Source organism: Ammospiza nelsoni, chromosome 15 (genome assembly GCF_027579445.1).
Source record: "Ammospiza nelsoni isolate bAmmNel1 chromosome 15, bAmmNel1.pri, whole genome shotgun sequence".
Taxonomy (NCBI): domain Eukaryota; kingdom Metazoa; phylum Chordata; class Aves; order Passeriformes; family Passerellidae; genus Ammospiza; species Ammospiza nelsoni.
In genome coordinates, this window is record NC_080647.1 from 10,000,001 (window position 1) to 10,025,491 (window position 25,491).

The 25,491-nt window shown below is 39.3% G+C and overlaps 1 protein-coding gene across 1 annotated transcript in view; it reads right to left on the reverse strand.

Annotated features, from left to right (window-relative positions):
• The window catches only part of TENM1 (teneurin transmembrane protein 1), a 306,681-nt gene that overhangs the window by 95,817 nt on the left and 185,373 nt on the right, over positions 1 to 25,491 (reverse strand). Inside the window, exons 11-13 of the mRNA XM_059482796.1 lie at positions 22,597 to 22,797; positions 3,265 to 3,450; positions 2,146 to 2,169 (exon numbers count right to left, since the gene is read on the reverse strand). Of these exons, the coding sequence (XP_059338779.1) occupies positions 2,146 to 2,169; positions 3,265 to 3,450; positions 22,597 to 22,797 (411 nt within the window). The remainder of the gene's footprint in view (positions 1 to 2,145; positions 2,170 to 3,264; positions 3,451 to 22,596; positions 22,798 to 25,491) is intronic.

Genomic DNA, 25,491 nt, shown 5'->3' on the forward strand with positions numbered 1-25,491 from the left:
AAATGTTCACAGCTTGAGAGCCACTTACATTTCTGGCCAAATATGGAAAAATCCCCAACTGTGTCCTTCCCTTTGCTTACCCAAAAGTAGTTTCTCAGTGAGGAATAAGGATTTTTAGTGTTTAATATTTTGTGCAGAGGAGTAAAGTGAGTAAAGTCATGGTATAAAGTCATGTCCATCTCTTTCTCTATTGAAAAATAAACTATAGTTCACTAACAATATCACACACATAGTCAAGATTTATATCAAAGATACACATGGAAAACATTGTCTAAATGACAAACTGGCATCTGTGGACATAATCCCACACATTGCAGGGAGTGGAAGTGACCTTTTTATTCTGTTCATAAATACTCATCTGACTGAGAAAAAGCCAATTTGATTTATGCTACAACACACTCTTCCCACAGAAGGCAATTGAGAGAGCTCTGCCTTCCTGTTCCACTCTCTTCCTTTAAAGCTAATTCCAACAGGACCAACACATGCCCCTTGGTGGTGCTGATTCTAGACTAAAACTGGACCAAGGACTGTAGCATCCTCTCAATTACAGACTTGCAAGCTCTGAATCAGTAGTAATTTGGACATTCACATCTAGATTTCCTGCCTGTAAGAGTTAGAGAGGAATGGTCTCCTGGATGTGTACACTCATGTCCATCTGCGTGCATGGTGCAGTGCCAGCTCAGACATATCTCAGATCCTCACCATGTCACACATGGAGCCAAAGGACAATGGATAAAGCTTGGCAGTAAGACTGACAGAGTGACTGGCACCAATTCTAAACTGGCTCCTTTCTTTTTGCCAGCATGGACATACAGGGTCTGAAAGCCCCTGTGCACCTGATACTGATCATCAACACATAGGTGTTATCAAGGAGAGGGCATTTTTGAGGAGGAGAGAAGAATCAGTGCTTGACAGCCCTGAGATGCTTCAATTGGAGTTTGGAGGAGCCAGTTGGAGAATCTGGTCTGTCAGGCTGTGATTCACAGCCCCACATGCAGCACATTTCCTGGTAACTTTACATGAGACACATGATCTCCCTCCTTCACACCCTTGGCACAGTCTATCAATCACATCTGCAAACAGAGGGATCAGAGAGTCTGACTCTCTTGCTCAGAAAAACTGGAGATGGGTGGCACCATTTTCTCACACTGAGTTATGGAAGATGCTACTCCAAAACAACATGAACTTGGCAACCACCAAGATACAGTAAAAGCCTCTTTCAGGGAGTTGGGGAAAGGGCAGGATGTGAGAGCTTTTTTGGGTAATGTGGACGTTTTTCCACTTTCAATCACTGTCCTGATGAGTTAATTAATTTCTTGTGCATTATTACATTTTGCTACTGTGTATGGTTACCCCCTAAGTCTATAAATGCAATAAAATGAATGCTTATGTGCTTTTATTATTATGTAATTCCAAAGAAATAAAACAAGAAACAGAAAATAAGCACTGAGGTCTTTCTGAACTCGTGGTTATTTTGGTGCTTCAGTGAGCAGCATTTTTGGGAGGGGCTGTGCACCACTGGTGTGGGGCAGGCACAGGGAGTGCTGTCACACTGGGAAGGTTCTCACACTGACATGAACGAGCAGGACCTACAGCAATGCACAGGAATCAAATGAACAGCACCAAACACAAAGCAACATCAAACTTAACTCTTGTATCAAATGATTTGAAGAGAACTAGATCACATCTGGCACAGACAGCTTTAGAAAACGAGAGCATTGCTCTAGCAAAAGAAACTTACTTCAAGCATAAATGACAAAACAATACTTTTTTTACTTCTCATGGGAGACAGTATCAACACAAGCTTTTTAGCAAGTCCTCAGCTCTGGCATTACTTTGGATGGTAAACAAGAGCAAAAAATGGATTTGCCTAACACAGCACATCAGATGGCCCTGTAAAACATGCTTACATTGGTACAACTTTGCAAATGAATTGAGCACATTACTTATTAAAAACTGCACTTTCTGCTGTAAATCTCTGTATGTGCATATATATCTATATATATTTTCATAAAAAAATGTGTCATCTATTCTGGGAACCTAGCAGTACAGAAGCTCAAACAAAATGAGTAACAGAAAACACTCCATTCCCAATACTTTTGTGTATTTTCATTATTTTTTAGAATGCTGACACGAAAAACTTACCTTGAACAGCATCTAAGTAGTGAGCTTAAAAAAGAAAAGAACAAAACTGAGATGGATCAAACTTCTGTACCAAATGAAAATACATTTGCTTATGGCTTGACACCTGGGGGTTAGATATAAAATGTCTCCCTCTTCCTGCAGGCAGATCTATTCCTGCTGCTGTGACCAGAGCATTGTGTTTGTGATCGTTCTCCATTTGATGACAAGCGTGCAGGGACCACACCTGGCACTGCCTGTTCACTGTGTGAACAGCAGGTCTTTTTATCTTAAGTATTTTGGTCCTTCTCTGGATTTGCTCTAAACAATCTTCAGAAAATTAGGCTGTTCCTCCATCACAAACCTAATTCTTGATCTAGTGAATTCTAGAGCTAGGAAATGAATTACGTTAAAATGCTCCAGATAAAGATAAGACATTCTAGATTTTTTTTCAAGAAACAAATATGAGACCTTATGCTGCTAATCTCTGAAAATTAGAAGATGATCTCACTTTGGGACATTTCAGGGAGAAACACTCTTAGACTTTGCAAAAAAATGTTCAATTTCATTAAAAATATAACTATTACATTTTTATAGTAGACTAATGACTTCTAAAATGATCTGAAAGCTTTACCTTATTAGGAATATTGTTAGCAGTCAGTGCTAGGAAAAACACCATTAGCAGTAAGTAAAATATGTAAATCTTCAGACAGAAAGGCAAGATATTTAATGCAAGAATTATGTAAGGTAAATAGTAGCTTTGTTCCCTCACACCTTCTAGTTTTTAAACATTTTTTTCCTTCCTGACTACAAAATTCACGTATGAACACATCTCAAAGATATGTTAGGACTGAGCTATCTTTCCTTTATGTGGTTTTTTTAAAACAATATCTTATTTCCTCTACACAGGAAATAAAAGACTAATTTAAAAGTTATTAAGTTTTAATAATTTTAATAATCTACAGAGAGAGATGTGCCATGTTGCTGTTCTGTGGGACAGAATGCAGAGGCACCTTTTTCACATCTGCCTGGATTCTGAGTCTCAGTTTTTCCAAACAGATTTCAATCAGAATGATGGTGATCTGTGTAGGACTGGATTAAGATTTTATGTATTTCATTTCTTGAGGTACAAAAGGCCCTTACCAATGGTGCAGTGGTCCCCTTCCCATCCTGGGCTGCACTCACACTTGCCGTCCTTGCACTGCCCGTGCTCGGCGCAGTGCGAGTGGCAGGTCCGCTCTTCGCAGGTGGGTCCCACCCAGCCCTCCTCACACTGGCAAATCCCTCTGGAGCACACACCGTGGCTGCCACAGTCCAGGGTACACAGCTCTGCACAGAAAAACAAAAGTACACCACGTGGAACAGCGCTTCCATACTGAAAATAGACTTAGCATCAAGACTAATTCACTTCTGTATGAATGTCACTCCTCAGCTGGATCAAACATGGGATTTTATCACTCAGTACTGACCTTATGCAATCTGGCTGCCTCCTTCTTTAGCAGTTATTTATCGTTTATTTATTTGGGGTGGGGACTGCAAATGCTGGCTTTGCAAAGGGTAGAGTAATAGATGTGAAGCAGACAAAACAATGACATGAAAGAGTCTATCTTTTGACTAAATCTTCTGAGACTCAGCTCTAAAATCTCTTACAAACTCAAATATTGTGAACTGAACTAAAGAATAAAGTAGCACATAAAATGCATATATGCAAACCAATCTTACAGATATTCAAATGTCTGTAGTGATGACAAAATGGCTTTCACTTGTAGGACAGAGAGCCACCACAAAAGGAGTAAGAGATGAGGCAAGCACCTCACTCTGACAGCAGCATGCAACATGACATGACTTACAGGCCATTCAGATCCCCCCAGTTCTAAAATGGCTTTCAAGGATTCAGACTTTTTTTTTCCTTCCTGACCTTCATGAGTCAACTGCTAAGAAACCAGGAAAGCTGTTTCAAGTAACACCTCCTTCATTGCCCTTGGAAGATTTCTCTACCTGGGCACTGTAGAAGAGCCCTGATTGTGAAGTGATATGAAAGTCCTGAATTGTTTCAATACACCACCATTTGCTAATTGCAATTCTGCTTATGTGTATACTAAAGTTGTTGCGTGAGAAGAATGGTTTCATTATAGAAAGGTTCCATGTAGTTTGAATTTATTTAGTATAATTATTGTAAAGACACAGGATTTGCTTGTTATCCTGTAATTAACCTGCTACAGAAATGTCTCCTCCTTCTTCCTCTCAGAAAGCAGCTGATAACACTTAAAGGATAAGCCAAACACTCATGTCTACTCCCATTTCAAATGTCAGTGCTACATATTTAGTTGTGGCAGGATTTTTCCCTTGACAGATTTAAACAATGATCATTTAGATCTTGGAAGTATTGTATATAAACACCCTTAAAAGCATTTGTAGCGACAAATGCTGTCACTTACATACCAAGAAAAGTTTTTAAAGTTTAAATTGAAACCTTATCTTCCAATCATTTTAACATGAAGAAAAAAGCAGTACAGAACTGGAACAGCACAGTGACATCAAAGACATGCTGGGCTCTGTCTTGAGTGAGAGCTTAGCCCTTATTTTTGGTAATAGCCAGGGCGAGAGCACAGTGCACAATTAAAAAGATGGGTGAGTGACAAACTGCAAGAGCATTGTCCAACTCAAATTCAGAAGCAGAAGGCACGGTAAAGAACATCACACAAAATTCAGTAAAAGCAACTGCATAGTATTGTCCTTAGGAATGAGGACATGATTCTATGATATTCCTGAAAAACAGTATGTAAGACAAGAAAAGAGACTGCTCTATTATATTGAAATGAAAAACTGTGCAGAGTCTGGGGCATTATACCTTAGAAAGTCTTGATTGCTGCCTACTGATCATATATTCATCTACTGCTTCATGCCTTGGACTGCCTGCCTGCAGGTACTGGAAAGGATTTCTTTTTCCTTGCTGCATAATTTGTCTTGGCTCTTTTGTTTTGCTACTTGCTTGTTCCTTGGAAACCAGGGAGATTGCCTGGAGGACTATAGGAGGACTTGCTTTGTTATTCCATTGGTACTGAAGATGTCCAAATACTTGCTCCTATGTTTAGGAAGTAAATTGATCCCATCAGATCACAAAAGCATCAGTCCCAAGCAGACTGGCAGGGAATCACTGGTTTTATTTGAACTATTGTTCCAGCCTGGACATCGGTCTACTCGTAAAATTAAATCTAGCAAATACTTTAAGAATTTAGGCTGCTAGAGGTTTGAGCTTGATCTCCCCTGATCTCCCTCTATTTTACTATAATTATTGTTTTTGATATTTTACTTCAACTGGAAAAGATTGTTAAGAGGATATTAAGAAATATTGTGTAGTTTACAATATACTGAGGTAGGTGGAACTGATGGTCATTTTGATCCTCTGGATTGACATTCTACTACACACTCCTTTGCAGCTTTGGGACTGGCTTAGTTCAACTGATTCCAAAACTTCAGGGAAGACTGTAGGCATTGGAATACAGAATTGGCAATGGCTGAAGTGGGGAAACCAAGCAATGCATAGAGCTTCTGACCCTGTCAGCAGTGCTAGCAGTTCCTGCCTCTTCTCTGTCTGTAAACAGACCCAAAAACCAGCTGTGGAAAACCTTGAACACATTCCCACACATGGCATGCATGGCTGCACTACCCCACAGAATCTGATCATGATAAACTCATCTTCCAAACAAACAAAAGAAATAACAGCATGGAGCTGAAGGCAACGTAGGCACATTCCTACCACAGGGACAGGGATAGATCATGCACACACTTCCCTTTTAAAACCAAAAAGTTAAACAGACCTAAACTGTTAAAAAGTTTTCCATGTTTTCCCTACACATGGAATAAAATGTTTAAACACAACTTAAGGTCCTAATCCTTAATGAAGGGTGGATACTAGATTACTATCTTATAAAAAAATATCCTAGGTCAGTACATATAGTTTTCACTCATAAGGCTACTTTTTTTTGGTTCTGTTTTCCAACACGAGATCATACTCGAAATTAACTTACCTAGTTATTGCATTTCCTTCTAAAAATGAATTTTTTTCCCCAAAATATTGAGTGTAAATGATCTTTAATGAAAACCAAGCCCAATTTTGTAAGCACAAGATGTAATGAAATGAGGTTTCTTAGTTTGGACCAGACACTCCTCAGCTACCCTAGCTGACCTGCAGTTCAGCCAATTCACACTCTGTCATCATTGAGGCAACCTTGACACTTACATTCTTTTTGGTGATTTCATAAGTCTTCAGAAGTGCTGTTTACCATGATAATGTATTCTTCTGCCAAGTAAATCCAAGATTCTCCACAGACTTCTCATGCAAAGCCAGGAAATCAAGCCTAATGTCATCCTATTAATGCTGTGGTAGAACATGCAGCTTTAATCCACAGCTAATTCAAACAACTAAGATCAAAAAAAGGATTATCAGTTCAGGTTGTCCTGCTTTTAAATGCAAAACTATTTCTTAACTCCTCCTGCAGATAAACAAGCCCAGAAACCTTTGTGTAGCAGGGAGCCACATTAGCATTTGTGTTTGTATTGAGGGTTTCTGCCAGAGACTGGACAAAATGAGATACTCCAGTGAGTGCTCAGGGACCAACTGCAATGGGGAATTATACAGTAACTTTAACGAGGTAAATAGCTTCAAATAAAGCTGATGTGGCAAAAATTCACACAAAAGTGAAGGTGGACAGCAAGTCATGCAACTGTTCAGTTCATGGGAGCATCTTCCTCCTTCCAAAGCAGTTGGTCCTAGAGGACACAAAAGCACCACAAAATGCAGCAGAGCCAGCACAGTGGGAAAGAGCTTTGAGCTGTGGGTCAGTGCAAGCAGCTGAGACAGCCAAAAATGTCTTCTCTGACTGAAACAGCTATTCCACTCTTCTTCCTCCTCTCCATCCATCTCGTGGCTCTGTGATCCCTGCCTAGCACTTAGCATGGGAAACTGGTGAGATGATTCAGATCATGGAACTGTCAGATAATTATTCAGTTTATTTTCCTGGGTTAATACCTGCCAGCTAGCTGAGCTAAATCAGCCCAAGGAGAGATCAAAGCAGCCATACAGGCAGGATAAGGGAGGAGATGCAAATCCCAGCCTGGACAGAGACTGTCCTGCTGAGGAGCCACAAGCTGTGCCGTCATCTGACTGCAAAGGACACGAGCAAAGAGATGACTTCTGTAAGGTAACAAGGGAGGCAGGCAGGTGACAAGAGGAACAGTTTGGATTAGTTGATTCAGGGATATTACATCACAAGCCTTTACTTGTGCTGCTCCATTAATTGCCATTCATTCCTACCATGTACAGTGCCATGCTCACAATACCTTAGCTACTCGACCATGTTGGTGTTTAGGTTACACAAACCCATCTCTTCCTTGCCACTCCTCTGTGTCACAGTTTAGTGGGACATGCACCTGCCTGCCTGAGCTCTGGGCACACCTTGTGCCCAAGCTGGGCTGCAGGCTGGTCTGTGAGACCCCACTCCTCAGCACATGTCAATTTTCAGGGTTCCCAGGACACCAAGTCACCCAAATTCATAGTAATTCATGGCCCTGTGGCAGTTTTTGTACCTGTACACTCTGAAATCCAAACAAGGTTCTCTAAATGCAGGCCTGGAAAGGTAATTTTGGTTTTGAAAAAAGCCCAGGCATGCAGAGTCACTGTGAGCATTGTGCTGGCACAGTGCCGGGGGATGGCCTCAGCTGACCCCAGCAGCTTCCTCAGACTTTCATCAAATACAGTTTGCATCAAATCTGAAATTCCAAGTCCTCAGACTCACACCAATTAATGAAGAAGAGATTTAAAAAATGTTCAATTCAGTCTAGAATTTTTACTGACATGCCCTTAATTCTGAATGCTCATTAATTTCTTGGAAAAAGGCAAATGTGAGCTGTGAACCATTATTTGTACATATTCTTGAGGAGGAGACAAATAGTTGATCATTCCTGAGCTAATCTAAAAAGCATTAAAAATTCACTCCACACTCTTCATTTTAATTACCTAAGTCAACAATGAGTTCTTTCAAATGTGTTTTATAATAAGTTCCTACTTATGTGTTATGAAAAGGGAAATTAAAGCTAAATATTTTATAATTTGTAATGATAGGGAAGATTTTAATGTTAATTCAACATGTGTCAGAAATAACTCCTAGAAAATCATGCTAGGAATACAAAACTATATGTAAACAAAAATGGCCAAATACTATGAAATACTCATTATACTTTTGTCCAGTTGTGAGTCTTGTTCTACAGATAGTCTAAACTTTCAGTATTATATTAATAATTTTGCTATCCATTTTTTAATAAGTGGTTTTCCATAAAGATTAGAAATTAATCTACCCTGACTTTCACCCAATAAGCTTAACTGCTAGAGGCAGCAAAAAAGTCACCTATCTAGCCCTAATAAAGAAGTTTTTTCATTTTAAATATACATTACATTTAATAAGTTTGCATGTTTTAAATTACCTTCCTGCTGTGTCCTGGAGACAACACTGTTCTAGCTTTTATTTTCAGCAACTGACTTATTAATATAATTTTTTACACCACAAGAAAGTTCAAAAATGTAAAGTTTTAGGAGTTTCAAAAGCATTTGAGCTTTTTTTTTTCTTTAAAAACTTATGGAAATTTGTTCTCCTTAAAGAAGGTTACCTAGGAGTGCAAAGTAGAGCTTTCATGCAGACATCAAATTGTACATATTTGTACTAGAAGAGATGTTATTTTTTTGGTACAGCTTATGTTATTTTCCCAATTTACATAAATTTCTTTGGCAATCTGGATGTTAAGTGCATCTGATCTTGGCTTTCCCAGCAGTGTCACAGAACATTAGTTAGGCATGTAATTTTGAACATTCTTAGTCAGCCACAGCTATGCCAATAAACCATCCCTGGAAGTGTTCAAGGCCAGGCTGGATGGGGCTTGGAGCATCCTGGTTTTGTGGAAGATGCCCTTGCCCATGGCAGGGGAGTTGGAATTGGATCATCTTTAAGATCCCTTCTAACCCAAACCATTCTGTGACCTATGACCAAGCAAGGGAAAGCTTTTTCAGGGGTACAGCAGTACTACATGGCTTTAGTCAGTGTCTTCAAGCTTGAGATGGAAATCAAAGGGATTTGCAAATGTCTTCAAAACATTAATGCTGAAGTTCTCCTCTGTCAGCTGCCAGGTTTTGTGAACATGTTCCCTTTGGAAAACTGAAATCAGGTTCCTGTGTGGAGAGACAGCAATGGTGCGTTGCCCATCTCTTCCCCATCCTCCACACCACTGAGGAACATGTGATGGGAACTTGCCACAGAACTTAATGTGAAATTTAGTGCCATCAGAAATAAATCAATACGATAGATTATCCCCAAATGACTGATCTATTTTAACATAAATTTATAAAGAATAGAGCTGCAAAAGACTTCACAGGATCATTTATTATCATTTCAAATTAAATCATACCTGGCATCACTGAAAAGCTCCCAGCAACAGAGAGCAGGGCTATACTATGACAGGCAATTCATACCATTATCAGACCATCTTCACAAAAAAATATTCTCTCAATCTGAGTTTCTCTTGCAGCAACATTCCTTATTCTTCTCTTCATGCATTGCATGCTAATATCTGACACTGAAATATATTAAAGGTCACCTCACAATACCACAACAATGTGCTACCGTTGTGTGAATAAATTCAAAGCAACTCTTTCTGCAAAACTATTGCATTGAATTTATTATCATATATCTCTCCAAAATAATTTTCACAGTCATTTCCAAAGATTCTTTCCTGCCCAAAGTGGGACATGGTGGCCCATCTCAACAAAAGACTCAAAGAGTGAGATTCATCTCACCTGACCTGAAACATTTGTCTGAAATACTTTTCTATTACAGTCTGTTATCAGACTAGAATGCTTAAATTTATTCAGCTATTGATATTTATCCTTTCTGACACTGTCACGAAGCAAGACTATAGCATGCATATAAAACTATGTTAAGCCAAGGAAGAATTATTTGGAAAAAATCTTAAGAAGAAACCAAGTCCAACTCTAAATTGCATCTGCCCTCATTTCTGGCTCTGAACAATGTTAGAGAGGTTCATAACCTATTCCAACTATTTACAGCTTTCCATGAATTACACAAATATGGACATGCCTTAGCCCCCTCAAATACCATTTTTTCCTTATGCCTTCTTGATGTCTCCTAATACTTAAATTCATATTAAGTACTCTCTTTCATGCATGACTGATAACCTGTTTCTATTTTCTCTTCAGTAGATTGCTGGGTTTTGTTATGAAATGAATTAGTGATTCCAGAAAATAAACTTTTGTGTGGTCTCACTAGCATTTAAAAAAAACCAAACCAGCACAGCTGAAATCTGAGTAAAGGACTGGCCCAGGCACTCTTTATGTTTTGCTCAGTATTATCTCAGGAGCTGTTCTACCAGGAGGCAAAGAGGCATTTCAGGAGGTTGGGTCTTTCTCAGAGAGACAAGAGTTGCAGAAAAGGACTATTGAATAGCCAGTAAATCAGAAAATAAATGGGGGGGGGGGGAATCTAAACTTCATGAAGCCCTGACTTATTTGGGATAAGTCAAACAAAATTATTGCACAACTGTGGAAGTGAAGGGAGATGACCCATCCTCTGATCAGCACGGAACTCCAATTTATTGATCCAACCATGCACATTTTATAACGGTGTTAATTAAGTTCATACATATTGCAAAACCCGAGCTCATCATAGGTTACAGATTAGACATCAACCCCTCCTTTTGTTTTCAATACCTGTGGTTTGTTACTTTTGCTTTCCCATACCGGCCAAGGACAGAATTTTTACCTGTTATGACAAAACAGCCTGAGAACTTTGTTGTTTACAGAAATGTGCCTGAGAACTTTGTTGTTTATAGAAATGTGCCTGAGAACTTTGTTGTTTATAGAAACAGGCTTGAGAATTGCTGCTTTCATCTGCCTTTTACTTTTCCATCAGCCGTATATTTTCATGGCCTCTTTCTATGAGCCATGTTTGAACAAAATTCTACAACACACAACCATCAACTATATCTACCAAAGGTAAAACTTCCCCAAAACTTCTTCATTCCCCAAACATTAATTAATTTTTAACCTTCCTACTCTAAGTTCTATGTATAAAACCTTTCTGGAGGCTTGCCTTGCAGTTACCTAACTACCTTTCTTATCTTCTCACCACAGGCCACAACATATAAAATAAACCCACTGGAACTGAAATGCCATATCCTCACTGTTGGTTACTCACAATGTTTTACTACCCATAAAGTGGTGGTTTTAATTGCTCTCTGGAAATAATCCTTCCATCATCTCATTGAACTTATTCTTGATGCATTAGGTACTCTATAAATAACTCTTCTGGCCTCCAGTAGGAAGGTTGCCATTAGCACTACCGAGTATCACAAAATATATGAATGCAATTGCATTTAAAAAGCCCTTTAAGGTAGGTTCTGATAATGCTACATCTATTTACAAGTATCTTTTTGAAACTGGAAGCCTCAATTTGCTTGAAAATTTATTTGTAGAAAAGCAATCATTGGACAGACAGAAAAGTCTAGAGGGCAAATACAAGAGAGGCTGGGGAAATGACAGAGCAACTTTTTCCTCTTCTGAGATCTTTTATCACACTTTTTTCACCCAGCTTTATTTCTCATCTGATGAAGATTTTCTTCCTGATCCAAATCCAATTTATATATATATAAAACCTCACTCTATATCGATTTTGCTGGGGTTCAAAATGGTATTTTTACAGTACAAAAATTTAATCAATACAGCCTGAAGAAGCTGGACTGGTAATGGTAAACATACTAACAGATATTTCATTTCAGGCAGCCAGAGCACTGAAAATTGATACCACTGAAAAGAATTCCTCATTTGGCACTGGGAACATCTCTGTTTACCCAGCCACAGCACTGGTGTAAAGGAGAACACAACTATGCTGGGCTTGCCACACAAGAGACTTCAGCTGCAGAACTTGTCTCATTTCTAGAGATGATACAGGTTGGCAGGTTGGATGAGGCCAGTGTGGGCAATGTTTAAAATAAATGAGCAGAAGTGTAACTTAATAGCAAGGAAGATTAGACTGACACAGGGCAAGGAGAAGCACATCTGACCAGGACATTTTTAAAATATTGTTGCCCAAGTAAATGTGGAGTTTCCTTGTCAAATTTGGTCCTGTTTTATAATTTGTCTTCACTGTTTAATTTCAAGTTGTACTTGTAGCACAGCAGTGAGATGTCAGTCATCACTGGAGACTTATACTCTGAGTAACAAGCTCTGAAATCCTCTGCAACACCCCAAGAACCACAAGAGAAGTGCTGTGCAACGTCTACCCTGTTGGATATTTTGTTTGATCAGGAGATTGGTATGAAAGCAGTCCAGAACAATCTGTTATGAGCTGTGATGAGTGAGATGAAAGCAATGCCTTTGTGCTCACTCACAGAGGGGAAATGCAATTCACAGGTCCTTGGACTGAAAAGCCAGTTGTGCAGGAAAAATGGGAAACCTGTTGAGCAAGTGACAGACCACAAGAATCAGGGAAGGCATGAAGCCTGTGATAACCATGTGGAACATGGAGAACAACCATGACTTTGTGGAGAAAAGAGAAATAGGCAAAGAGAAGGCTCAGTAGGTTCATACACTATAGCTGTCTCCCAGGTACAGCCTGAACTAATATAGCATCAAAAGAAAATAAAGGTTTTGAGACACCTATTTTCAGCAGTTCACCAGATTGTCTGAGGACATCAGAATATGTCTATATAAGCACTAAATCTTCTGTGGTACACAGAACAATGATTGTTAACACTGATTCAGGCTCTGCTCAGAATATAAATCTTTCCACAATTATTCAATTACTAAGTTTGATTACTGATATCCAGTAAAGAAGTAATGATTTATTTAAGCATTATTTGCAACAAGTAGGCACCATCTTTAATTCACTGGCTTACAGGATGATGTTTGGATATGGGTCCACTCACAAAAATTGTGCTGGTCTGTGCTCTGCATGTTGGATGTACTTGCTGACTTTAGTAATGAAGATATATTTTACTTATCCTATTTGAAAGAGCTAAATATGCTGAAATTGGCAATACTTCTCAATGTATGAGAGAAACAGCTATTCAGATTCAGCTCTGTAAAAGCAATTGCAGCCCAAAAGTGACAGAGATGCCATTGTTGCCCAAATCAGACACAGAGCTAGCACTCAGAAGGAAAGGGGATAATGATCTGCAGAACACACATCTATGCACTGGGACTGAATGCTTTTAAAAGGATGTGATTTTTACCTTATTTTTTACACTGAAGAGCCGGTCTACATGGACAGATGGAAATCATGTCAAGCCTGGAAAAGAGAAGCTTCAGGGTGACCTAACTGGCCTCCCAATACCTGAAGGGAGCAAGAAGGAGGGAGAGGAACAGTGGACAAAGGCATGTAGTGATAGGACACAGGGAAATGGCTTTAAACTGAAAGAGAGTAGGTTTAGATTAGGTAGGAACAAATTCGTAACTCTGGGGGTGGTGAGTCACAGACACAGGCTGTCCAGAGAAGTGTGGGTGCCTCGTCTCTGGAAGTGTTCAGTGCCAGGTTGGTTGAGGCTCTGAGCAACCTGATCTAGTGGAAGATGTCCCTGTTCACAGCAGGGAAGTTGCAGGGTGCCTTTAAACCCAAGTCATTCTATGATTCAATGAAAGAGTGAATCAACTAAAATAAGGCTCTTTGTGTTCCCAACAATCAATCTGTATCACAAGAAAAACTATTGTGAGAAATCAAAAGTCATTACCAGCTTCTAAGTAACATCTTAGGTTCACAGGCAAAAGCAGATGAAGAAGCTGGCCTTGCTTCCTCCCATTTTAGCACAAATAAACAATTCCTTGGACAAACTCAGCAGTGAGGCATGACAAGCTCTTGCACAAAATCAAGGAGTGCAGCCTCAATTAGCACAACTTCCACAGCACTCAGCATCTGCCCATGAACACTGTGTCCATCCACAGGCAGGGAGCAAACGTCCCTGTGCTCACAGCTGAGCCTGGGCAGGTGAGTGCAGACACAAAGCAGCTCCCAGTAAATAAACCATAACTTCCTCTGTGTCAGCAGCACAAACAGAAATAGCAGCATGCATCTGGCAGCTGCTCCCTGCCCGACTGCTGCCAAACCAAAGGTGCAGCTCATGACTTGCATTTTCTCTGTGGAGCCTGGTACCAGCTCCTCAGAGCTGGCAGAGGCACCACCAGGCTGGACACCCTTCTTCAGGGCATTTTTGAATTCACCATATGTGGGACCAGAGCAGGAGTTAACAATCACGTGTCATGTGAACAATCAGCACTCTGCACTCCATCAGAAAATGATTTTGGATCCCAAGGTGATAGACACTATTTTAACAATCTCTTTATAAAATAGCCAAGGCTTCCTGGACTGAACAATGACATACCTGAATGTACACTGTAGCTACAATAAACAAGGAGTTTTTGCCCCATTGCCATTTAAATAGTTGGATAATTATTACAAATTGAATTTTATTTAAACATATTTAAGCAAATGTCCTTAAAGAGGGCAGCGACTGGGAAATCCTTACATGTCTACAGATATTACCCTTGCAACAATACACACAACCAAAACCCTTAGAAATGCATTATGTAGGGAAGTTCTCATGGGTTTGACTTCTACCAATAGCAGTTGCCTTCTTTCAGGGGAAGTTAAGATTCACAGACTCTGCTGCATAAATATGTTGAAATGACAGCTATTTTTGTACAACACTTACCATGACAACAAAAAAATATTATAAATATCTGCCTTTTAGGGACTGATGCAGCACATTTTGCACAATAGTTGCTCCAAAATTCACTGAAGGACAAAACCTCTAGTTCTATTGCTCTTTTGTATCCTTGCTCTTACAATTCCCATTTGTGCTTTTTCAGCTGTGAGGAAACAGAAGGTCACTCTAACACAAGAGCCCTCCTTTAAACCATGGTGGTATGGATAATTTGTGAGAGTTTCATCTTTGGATTCAGCTTAGCAAATTAAAAGTGGAAGATTTCCTATGTCATTCCTGTTCTGTTGTTCATCTGGGCTACTTTTCTCCCTCTACTGCAGCAGAACTCTCCCACAGCTCCTCTACTTCAGAGTCCTCTTTTACAAAGGGTTATTGTGGAGTACAAGCTTTCCAAAATCAGAATATCCATCTTGACATTTTCTTTAATACAGACTGTTCATGAAAGACCTTTCCATCCTCTACCCTGTCAGTTGTTTCAGCATGGTTCTTAACCCCTGTTCAGCACATTGAGTTCTGTGCAGGTGATAAGGCTGAGATGTAAAAGAGGGAGGCAGGCATTTAACTGTAAATATACACCCTTAAACCCCTTGCTTACCGTACTTAATTCAAAGGTCCTTGAACCACTTCAGCACTGAGTTGCTACTGAAATCCCACTTACTCACCAGGTTTTGCTACTAGATTATGACAGCAGCTTTATGTTAGGAGCTCTAGTTTTGCAATCTGCAGGACCTTGCACCAGGGCTGCCCAAGGATCCTAAGGAGCAGCCCTCCCCTGAGGCTGGCCTAGCACAAAGCACAGTGAGAGGGACATTCCTGACGGGATGGACTCCCTGTAGAGGCACAATGCCATACAGACAGAGAGGAAAGGCTCTGTCTGCCTCCAGAGTGGAGGATAAACAGAACCATTTTGCCATCACCAGAGCAATTTGGCTATCTCCCTCCTGGGTAAGCCAAGAGTTGATGAGATAGAAGCATCCAAAACTGGGTCTGTGGATTCCACCCTCTGGAAAAAGTAATAGCTTTGTGTGAATTAGACTAGGATTTACAAAAGCTGACTTAACTAAATTGCATTTACATTGGAATGAGGAATATTTCCATTAATTGCTGAATGAGGTGCAGACAGCAATAGATTAAGAAACTTAATTTTCAGGAAGAAAAAGGAAAGGGCCATTATTTTTGGCATATCTGCAAAATAAGCAACAAACAGTTGAAAAACACCCCAAGTTTCCTCATTGTATATCTCATACCCTTGACTCATCCTATTTCTTAAATCAATAAATTACTACATCAGGTATTTTTGGTTCCCTGTGGACTGATTTAAACATAAAGGATAATTAATTTTTATTAGAGTGCTTCTTCACTACCTTAAATTTCTCATGTTTTAAGTTCTGCAGCAACACATATTAAGTGCTCCAATCTTTAACTAGTATTTTTTTAACAGAAACCTTGCTCATCAGATACGTTTTTGTAAACTCTTGCAACTCTACAGGAGATACAAATCAAACCAGTCACACATTGTTTTTTTCTCTTCAATGAAATATACAGTAGTAGGGAAGAGCCTTTCTACAATGTCAGACAATGTACAGCAGGGGAACTTCAATCATCCTTTTAATTAGCAGAGCAGTAGCAGGCAAAGCTCCTCACAAATTACAGAAAGAGGACAGTTAGATGAAATTAAGCAAGTCCATCATTTCTTAAGAACAAAACAGCGAAGGACATTTCCAGTATAATTAAAAAGTTCTTGAGATTTGTCTAAAATAGGGAGCAGAGGGGCAGCACCAATGTGCAACTGAGCAGTCTACAGAAAATGCACGACATTACATCATGTACTGAGGAAATTTCAAGGCTATTTTCACTACTGCAAGCTCTTTGTAGTGAACAGCCTTGTCCTTGGTAAATGAGAATGACTGACACCCACATATTGCAATTCCCTAAACCGGAAGAGTTTCTGATTACGATGAAATGGGTTCACCTAATTATTTTTTCAAGCTGCAGTTTTTGATGTTTAATTTTGAAACCTATTTGAGATGTCTTGAACTACATTAATATACTGTATTATGCCTTAATTTCTTTTTGAAGTACTTTCCTGTAAAAAATGCAGACTTCTAATGATTTTTAAATTACTCCACTCTGCACATATCAATTTACAACAATTACAGCATTTTGCATTTTTCAAAGCACTTCAGCTTTAAAGACGTTTTTTGCTTCACAAGATATCGAAGGAAGAGGCTGCTGATTCATTTTTACCCTTTGTAAAATTACCACCAATCTTGCTAGGAGAGCTTAACCAAAAATAGATATGCTAAATATATACCATCTCCATATAATCATTTTAGGATGAATGTTTTTGTGACTAAGAACTGCCAGTATTCTTTTCCCAATCATAATTAGGTTGCTTCAGTGATATAAATGGATTCAGCAGAATTATGACAAGTGTCCTGGAGTAAGGGGACAGAAACTGGCCTACTTTGTCTGAATAGAGTCTAAAGAAATGAATGCAGGACAGGATGTCAGAGGCATCAGCTCTGTCACAGATTTCTCAGTCTATAATATTTTAGGCACAGTGCTGCAATTAATTAGTGACTCTGGGCTGGATTCTCACCTAAAACACACTGGGACTGCACTGCTGGTATCACTGCAGTTACACTAATTTATGCAAGGCTCTGCCCCCCTGAACAACTCTGTCATCCATTTTCTCTTGATTTCTCTCCCTTAATCTCAAGGCTCCATGTTAAAGGTGTCAATCTGAGAACAGAAGATGAGTTTTTTTGTTCAGTTGATGCTGCACCTTCAATTAGCCACAGCTTGCCTTCTACCTGACAGGAGCAGTCAGCACTACGAGTTTGATTTTCTCTTTCTGAAAAGCACTGCCTAGACACCTCAAGGGGAGATGACTCATTAACATCAAGGCATTTTGGGTGACAGCCTATAAATAAAGCAACAAAGATCCATAGACAGTAAGTAGAAAGATGTATACTGAAGTCCTGGTGATATTAAAATAGTGCAATATGAGTCTTCCATCCTACTGACTGTGTCATTTATCAGTAGATCACACCCCTACTGCCCAGGTCAGCTGAGATGTATGCTGAAGGTCTCACTGATAATGGATTTTCACACACAATCATAACAGGGTTCAGCATGGTGTAAAGATGCTGAGACTCTGAACTACTCCAAAGATGACCTTTTTCAGTACAGGTGACTTTCACAAAACATATTATATAATCAGTCTGACTTGGAACAAAGTATGACATTTCTGTTCTCCACATCTCATAGAGGCAGGGGAAGACTAAATGAGAAATAGAAGTCAGTCTCTTGTGCATTTCTCTCGTGCACGTCTGCTGTTAGATGGCTAAATTGTAATGGCTGAACGTCTTCAAGCACTTTGGTGTGACTTGCCAAAGGATGACCAAACTAGGGAAAAACCCTAAAATTAAATGGGCAAAGTGATAAACAAGATAGCAATGAATTAATTCCAAAAGTGAATGTGTTCATCTGTGTTGTGACCATTATAATGGGTTTTTAATTTTCAGTGCTTTACATCAGAGAAGCATTTGTTTTTTCACAGGCTAATCAATAAAGAGATGAAATCACATCTTCTTTTCTTTAGCATGAGCTAAAGCTATTTCAATGATTGAAGTTGACCTGTTTGCTCTATTGTTGATGTTACTTTTGGGAACATCTTGGACAATGTAGAGCTGTAGCAGTACTGGTGCTGTTTCTTTTTGCCTTGGAAACACTTTGAGAATCAAAATGGTGAAAGACAGCTCTTCTCAAAGATGTCTGTGGATCTCTGCCTGAGATCAGCTTAGCCTGACCCTGATGCCTCTGCCTCTCTTCAGGCAAAATGGACTAACTCCCCTTAATCCTTGCACAGTCCAAAGAATACTGCAGAAAGCAGGACAGATGACTGTTCAAGGTACAGCAAGTAAAACAACTAAAGAAATGAAGTTCCTGTAGAAGAAGATGCTAGATCTCTGTGTATTTCAGCATGGACCACACCACAGGTAAAGGCAGCAAGCAACATCTGCCGAGGCTGGTAGGAATGGAAGAATCAACCATATTACTGCAGGCTTGGGATCCTTACAGCTGGAATTATAACAGCTCTGTCCCAGGTACAGCACTTGAAAGCACGCTGCTGGAATAAATCTGTGTGGCTTCTCTACAAATTTCTGACACTGATATAATTTTGAAGCAGTGAAAGCCACAGCTTGTTTTTTTGACCTTCAGTATTAAGGCCAGTTGGCAAACTGGCACAAGAGACTAATCCATCTCCCTCATGATAAATACATGTCAGTATATATAACCAATCTATATCCATATAGAACAGTTAGAACATTTTGATCTTGTCCATATAATAAACCAAAGACAGACAGAAGGTACTTTTAAAATTTCTTCTCCTGATCACATATGGCTGTCAAAAAGACACAATATTGTTTTGATTGGTGTAGCTAAAAATCTGCCAGAATCTTTCCAGGGTGAAGTTCAGTTGATTCTGCCTAAAGAAGGCAGAAGACTCAGAGGTGTATTATCTGTATGGTTGTAGTTAGGTGATAGGAAGAGCCTTTACAAAGATGCTCATAAGCAGCAAGGCAAAGCTTAAATGAAAACCATGTCATCTCTGGGAGAGGCAAATTGAAATCTGAGCTAACAAATGAAAATGAATTTTTATGGAAGTTCAATATTGTAGGGTGGAAAGAGGCCAAATATATCTGAAACAGATATCCAGCCAAGGATATTGAAAGGATGGATCTTAACAAAGCTGAACAAAAATGCAGCCTAACTTGTATCCTACAAGTAGTACAGGATTAGCAATACTAAGTTTCTGAACAACTTTCAAGTCATATTGAACTGCTTTTATTGAGAACCAATTTAAACACAATGAAAACATATCCTAACAGCTGCTTTGGAGTTCTGCAAGAGGATTGTCTGGCCCCCAAGGGATGGCAATTGTGTGGCAATAACTTTAAAATAGAAGTATCTGGAGGTAGTGCAGTGATATTGGGTTGTGCCAGTTCACAGGCCAGAGCAGAGATCAGGCTGGACACTGGAAAGGACTTCATATAATTTCAGTCTTTCACCTCACAGAAAGAAACATGATTGCAAGACTTTGCACCTATTCATACTAGGAGTGGAAGGTGCACTTCTTAGCAGAGAGGGCCAGACACAATTGAAACAATTTATCTAGGAAATGGCAGACCACCCTTAATTTTCTGTCTCTGTGTGAAGCTTCACTTTAAAAAACTAAACAGAAACTATGAGTGTCAAGCAAAAACTGAAGGATGATTCTTATTTTTTGGTAATGTTCTACAGAAAATCAAACAACATAAACAACATGGTCTTTTCCAGCCTCAAAAAATCCATTAATGATTCCAGAGTTCAGGCTGGGCCTCCAAACATTGGCAATTCTTAAGGATATGCACAGATCACAGTTTCCTTCATCTCTGTTCTTCTGCCTATACTGATTCTTTTCCCAGTCTGCCACTTTTAAAGTTTATATTGTTTGAAGAGCTAGAGATGGGTAGGTAGGGGAAGATATCATAGAGTTGGCTCATCCCTCTCCAGGTTGGGCCACACTGTATCGGGACCAATATATTCAAAAACATTCTACAACCTTTGCTATTTCTCCCTTTTTAAGTCTGTCAAGATACACTAACTTCTATTTTTAAAATCCCATAAAACTAAATATAATACATCCCTGTGTTTTGAAAGTAGTTGGAATTTGCTGGGGAACACAGAAATCCTCAAGGCAAGACCCTATATTCTTCAAGGTGCTACAGAAAGGCAAATTCTCACTGCACTGTGAATGATGTGGTACAGAGATGGCAAAGTGCAAGGGTTTGAGGCAGGCTGAGAGACTGTTGGCTTCTCAGCTGCAAAGCTCTGCTATTGTCTGACTCCAGACAGGCAGTCTGTGCCTTTACCATTTCATCCTCTTCATTGCACAGAACCTCATAACTTTCTCCACATATGACAACTCCTCTACTGTGACCTTGTCACTCCTCTTATGCTTCCTTACTAAATTCATTTGATGCTTTCCTTACTCACTAAAATCAAGCTTTATTTTCAACATGTACAGCAATCACTGATCCTAGGAAGAGCATCTCAGGCACAAATGAACATCTTATACTTCAGTCTAACACTCAGCATATTGCCAAGAGCATCCTGAATCTAGTCTAACACCTAAGAAGAAACACATTTGAAAGGAAAAGTCTGAAGCATCTGGCTATGCTGCCTGTTAGTAGTTGGAAAAGCATCCTTTGATAACTCAGGATACACTAGGGATGAAGAGAGGTATTTTCTCTACTGATGGAGGTAAAGAGGTTCCCTTCCAAAAATGTTCAAAGCACTGGAGTTTATTTATTAACCTTTTGATTCTTTAATTAATATCTAACTGTCCCATGCAGCTGACACAACAGACCCAACTGAGACTAACACGGCTTTTTGAGCTACAATAACATTGTATTAAAACAGAATTAGTTTGCAATATTTTTGAGTAAAAAATTAGTACATAGCTAACACCTCTCTTAATTGTTTGCTTCATCAGTGGAAATATTACTATAATACTAAACCTCAGGAAGTATTTTTAATATATAATAAAATACAGGATAAAAATGCAAACAAGTAGGCTTTTGCTGAAAACCAATAAGAAGTCAATTCTTATCAAAGCAGGTGCCATATCTGACAGTGTCAGACTAAAATTGCATGCATTAATTTTGGAGTGTAGACTGAATGCAAGGTCCTTGTAACAAACACTGAAAATTATTAGCAGGTCAATATTTTGTTGCTTAAAAATTCATCATGTAGAGGAGCGTTTTATAAGTCCCTACTTAAAGACCATAATCACACACTTTGAAGAGCTGTGCAGAAATTTATACTCTTCCAACTGCTCTTATGAATTATGATTTCTAAGAAAAATTGGTTACTTGGACCACTGGCTGTATTCCACAGTATTCAGCAGATCTGTCACTTGCATCTATTCTCCACTGGGATGTGCTACTTATCATCTGAGATTCTGGCTCTGTGGGCTCTATAGGGCAAAAAATAGTAGTACAGACACTGGTAATGACGTGCTCCACTACAGAGCAAAATGTGCAGAATGCATTTATTTCAGGAAAATGAAATGTAAATGTATAAAGCATATAGGAAATCTATTTCAACTCTTAGTCCAGTTTAGGGGGATAAAACCTTGATGGTCCTCTGAGGAGGAAGAGAGTTTTTATCCCAGTGTGAGAGAATTATGGTCTTTTTTGTTTAATTTTTTTTTTCTTGACAGAGCTTTCTTACTCATCAGTCATTGCATTCGGAATATACATATATTTTTAAACATCTTCCCAATCTCTCTTGGAACTGTGGATTCCCTGACTGCATGAGCCTGACAGGTGCTCAGCAGCTCAGATGAGAGTCACATTTGCCCCCAGTGCATGCCAGGAGGCATCAGCCCTCTTGCAGGATTACTGCTCTCAGTGTCACGCCACCAGACAGAAACATTCTTGTCACAGAGAAAATAAATTTCTTATCCTTGGCAACTGAAAGCCAGTTACTGACAAGCCCATGGAGTGCCATGCCACAGTACTCATGGTTCATCCCTATCTTGTTTTTTAAATTCCTATTAGCACAGCAACAGCAGCTACTTTATTTCACGCCTCCAGCAGAAAGCAAAGGCAATGCTGATACAGCCAAGCCTGATCATACCTGTGGAGCAGTCAGGTCCTGTCCACTGTGGCTCACAGCTGCAGAGTCCTGTGTCCAGCAGGAAGGTGCCATGGCCTGAGCACTGCTCCTGGCACACGGGCAGCGCAGTCTCACAGTTGACCCCGCCCCAGCCCGTGGAGCAGTGACATTCCCCCTGCACGCACACGCCGTGCCCAGAGCACATGGGGTCCAGGCAGTCCTCTGGAAAGCAGGGAACAAAAACTTAGAGCACAGAACTCACACCTTTACAGTTATTTACTAGTGAAATACGACAGGGATTTAGATTAATTTGATGATTTTTTGCAAATACTCAACTGAAACAATGTTAGCAAACACAAGGGAAAAAGAGTCTGTTAACATCTGTGCAAAAGTATAAGTCAAAAACAAGGGAAAAAGCAAGCACATAGACTGTTAGAGGCCATATGAATCTCTTGTCATGGATTTTGTCTTATTTTTAAAACGCAGATTCCCAGGACAGATCTATTGGTCTCAGTTGGTGAGGTCTGTGCTTCAGTAGTAGAGCTGGGAAACAGTTGGAGCAATTAATAGTTAATTCTGTAATTGTGTTTTGTATTTCCATTAGGGTACAAGTGCACTGTGTTTTATTTACATCTGGGAAAAGAAAGATTTATTCTTTCACCTTCCTGTGAAAAGCTATCTCTGTAGCTGAAAATCTGTGACAAAAAAAGGTTATCCACTAAGATTGAGTGGTGAATCTCTGACTCAATGCTTGCTGTAAAAAAAAACAACTCCCATACACATAAAAAATATGTGCTGGGCAATTGCAGGTAATGAACAGCTTCATAAAAGTCATAATGTACTGATGAACAATTTGCAAACAAAGAACTAAATTTGTTCTCAATTTGGATTAAACTATTCCTAGTGAAAAATTCAGGAGCTCTGTAGAGGAATTTAAATCAGCTGGTTAGTGCTGTATGAGCAGCATATTCTTTCACAAAGCCCCAGCACTGCTTTAACAAGACAGGGTTTAAGCAGGAAGCAGCCAGCCTTCCCTGGAGGCTGCAGGAAGACTGTGGAGCTGAAGGATCTGTGGGGTCTGAGTATGGGAAAGAATTAGCCAGAAGCCCATTGATGTTACATCGTGCTTCAGATTGATGTTAAAGAGACACTGTGAAAGTTCTGCTAGGTATTTCTCAAGTACCAGCACAAGTACTGTTTCAATAATTAAACTGTAAACTTAACAAACAGTATCCTGTGTTACAGGAATGAAAAGATGTTTTCTGCTTCAGGAAGGGAATGCTAAATACTTCAGACATAGAAATTAATGGCCTCCAGTTTATAGGACCTTTCAATCTAAAAATAAAGAAGTAAAGCTTTATCTTTTGAACTGCTTTGCCACCAATTCAACATTTTATTTCAGGATTTATGCTGTACCTTTTTAAGTCTTCCAGGCTTGTGCACAGTGTAATTCTGAGAGAGGGAATCAAGTGTTTCTGGACAATGCACATCTTGCTAAGCATAGGACAAAAATACGCAGCAATTTTCCCTCATCCTGAGACAGCTCTTTATTTTGCTGATATTTTAAAATTAATATAATGACTCCATTTTAGGAATGATAATCTGGCAGGACAAATTCAAGGGACCTCCAGAGCAATGAATACATGGAGTTACTGGTGCTCCCTGGATAGTACATCTGTTGCTGTGTCTTATAGCACTGCTATAAGACTAAATCTTGTTTACATACAATAAAATAATCTTAATTCCTTACAGAATTCCCTAACTACTGCACTAGCTATGTTTTACAATACAAACTGAACACTCATATCAAGGACACACTGCTACAATAAAACCCCACTGTACTTGGTTACACAGGTTTGTTTCATGCACCATATTTCAGTATTTCTACATAATTACACCTTATTTTATAATCTAAATAAGTTTCTTACTGTAAAAATCTAATGTTTTCCCAGTCTCAGTTTCAATTGCTGTCTGAGTACATTTATGTCAGTTTTTTCCCTAACCATTTTGCAGGATCTCATTATGGCAAGAAACAAAGCACTGAAAACAGCAGTCAGCCTCTCACCACCACAGGCTTGTTCAGCATCATGGCCTCACTGAGGAAATCTATGTATTACTTGCTTTTTCCCATTTGGGTTTTCTTGGTTTCTGAAACTACCAACAATTGACTATGTCAGAAGCATTCTCTTGATCCTCCCTTTAAAAACCATTCCAGGTATGTCAAATCTATCAAATTCATCCTGGACATTTTTCTGACTAGAGAATCCAAGCAACATAAAAAGCCTCCTGTGTGTGCTACTCAAAAGAATTACTGAAAATCTCTATAGCAGGACACACAAAATATGCTGTCAGGAGACTAGTGAAAAATCATCAAATCAGGGAAAGCAAGAGGAAGAGTTCTGCTTTCTGAGGCTATGCACAAGGGAAAAAAGTCAAAGCTGATGAGCAATCTCAGACATGCTGAGGGAAACAACAACTGCTTCTGTTTCTAGATGAGGGCAGAGACACATCAGTACCATAAGCAGCAAAAAACACAATACCTTCTTCTCACAGAATTTCCCACTTTTTGTTAGCCAAGCCTTAAAGGATGCCAGATTAGTGCTGTGAGCAAAGGCTCCCAGTAAAAATGACATATGACAACAGAATTACACAATATGTTCTGGTAAACTAACCTGTTTGCTGCCCTTTCAGCTTTATATGGTCAGAAAAATCTAACATGTAACAGAATGAAAAAGGGAAAAGCTGATTACAGTAGTCTGATTGCTTTGGAGAACTAACACATCTTGTTTTGTTTAAATGATCTTCTGACTGCCTTACCTTGAGCTTTTGGCCAAATAGAAATAAATAATTTTATCTTTTCAAATAAAAATGTGAACTTTATGTGATCAGTCCAGAGGACTGTTACCAAGACCTGAA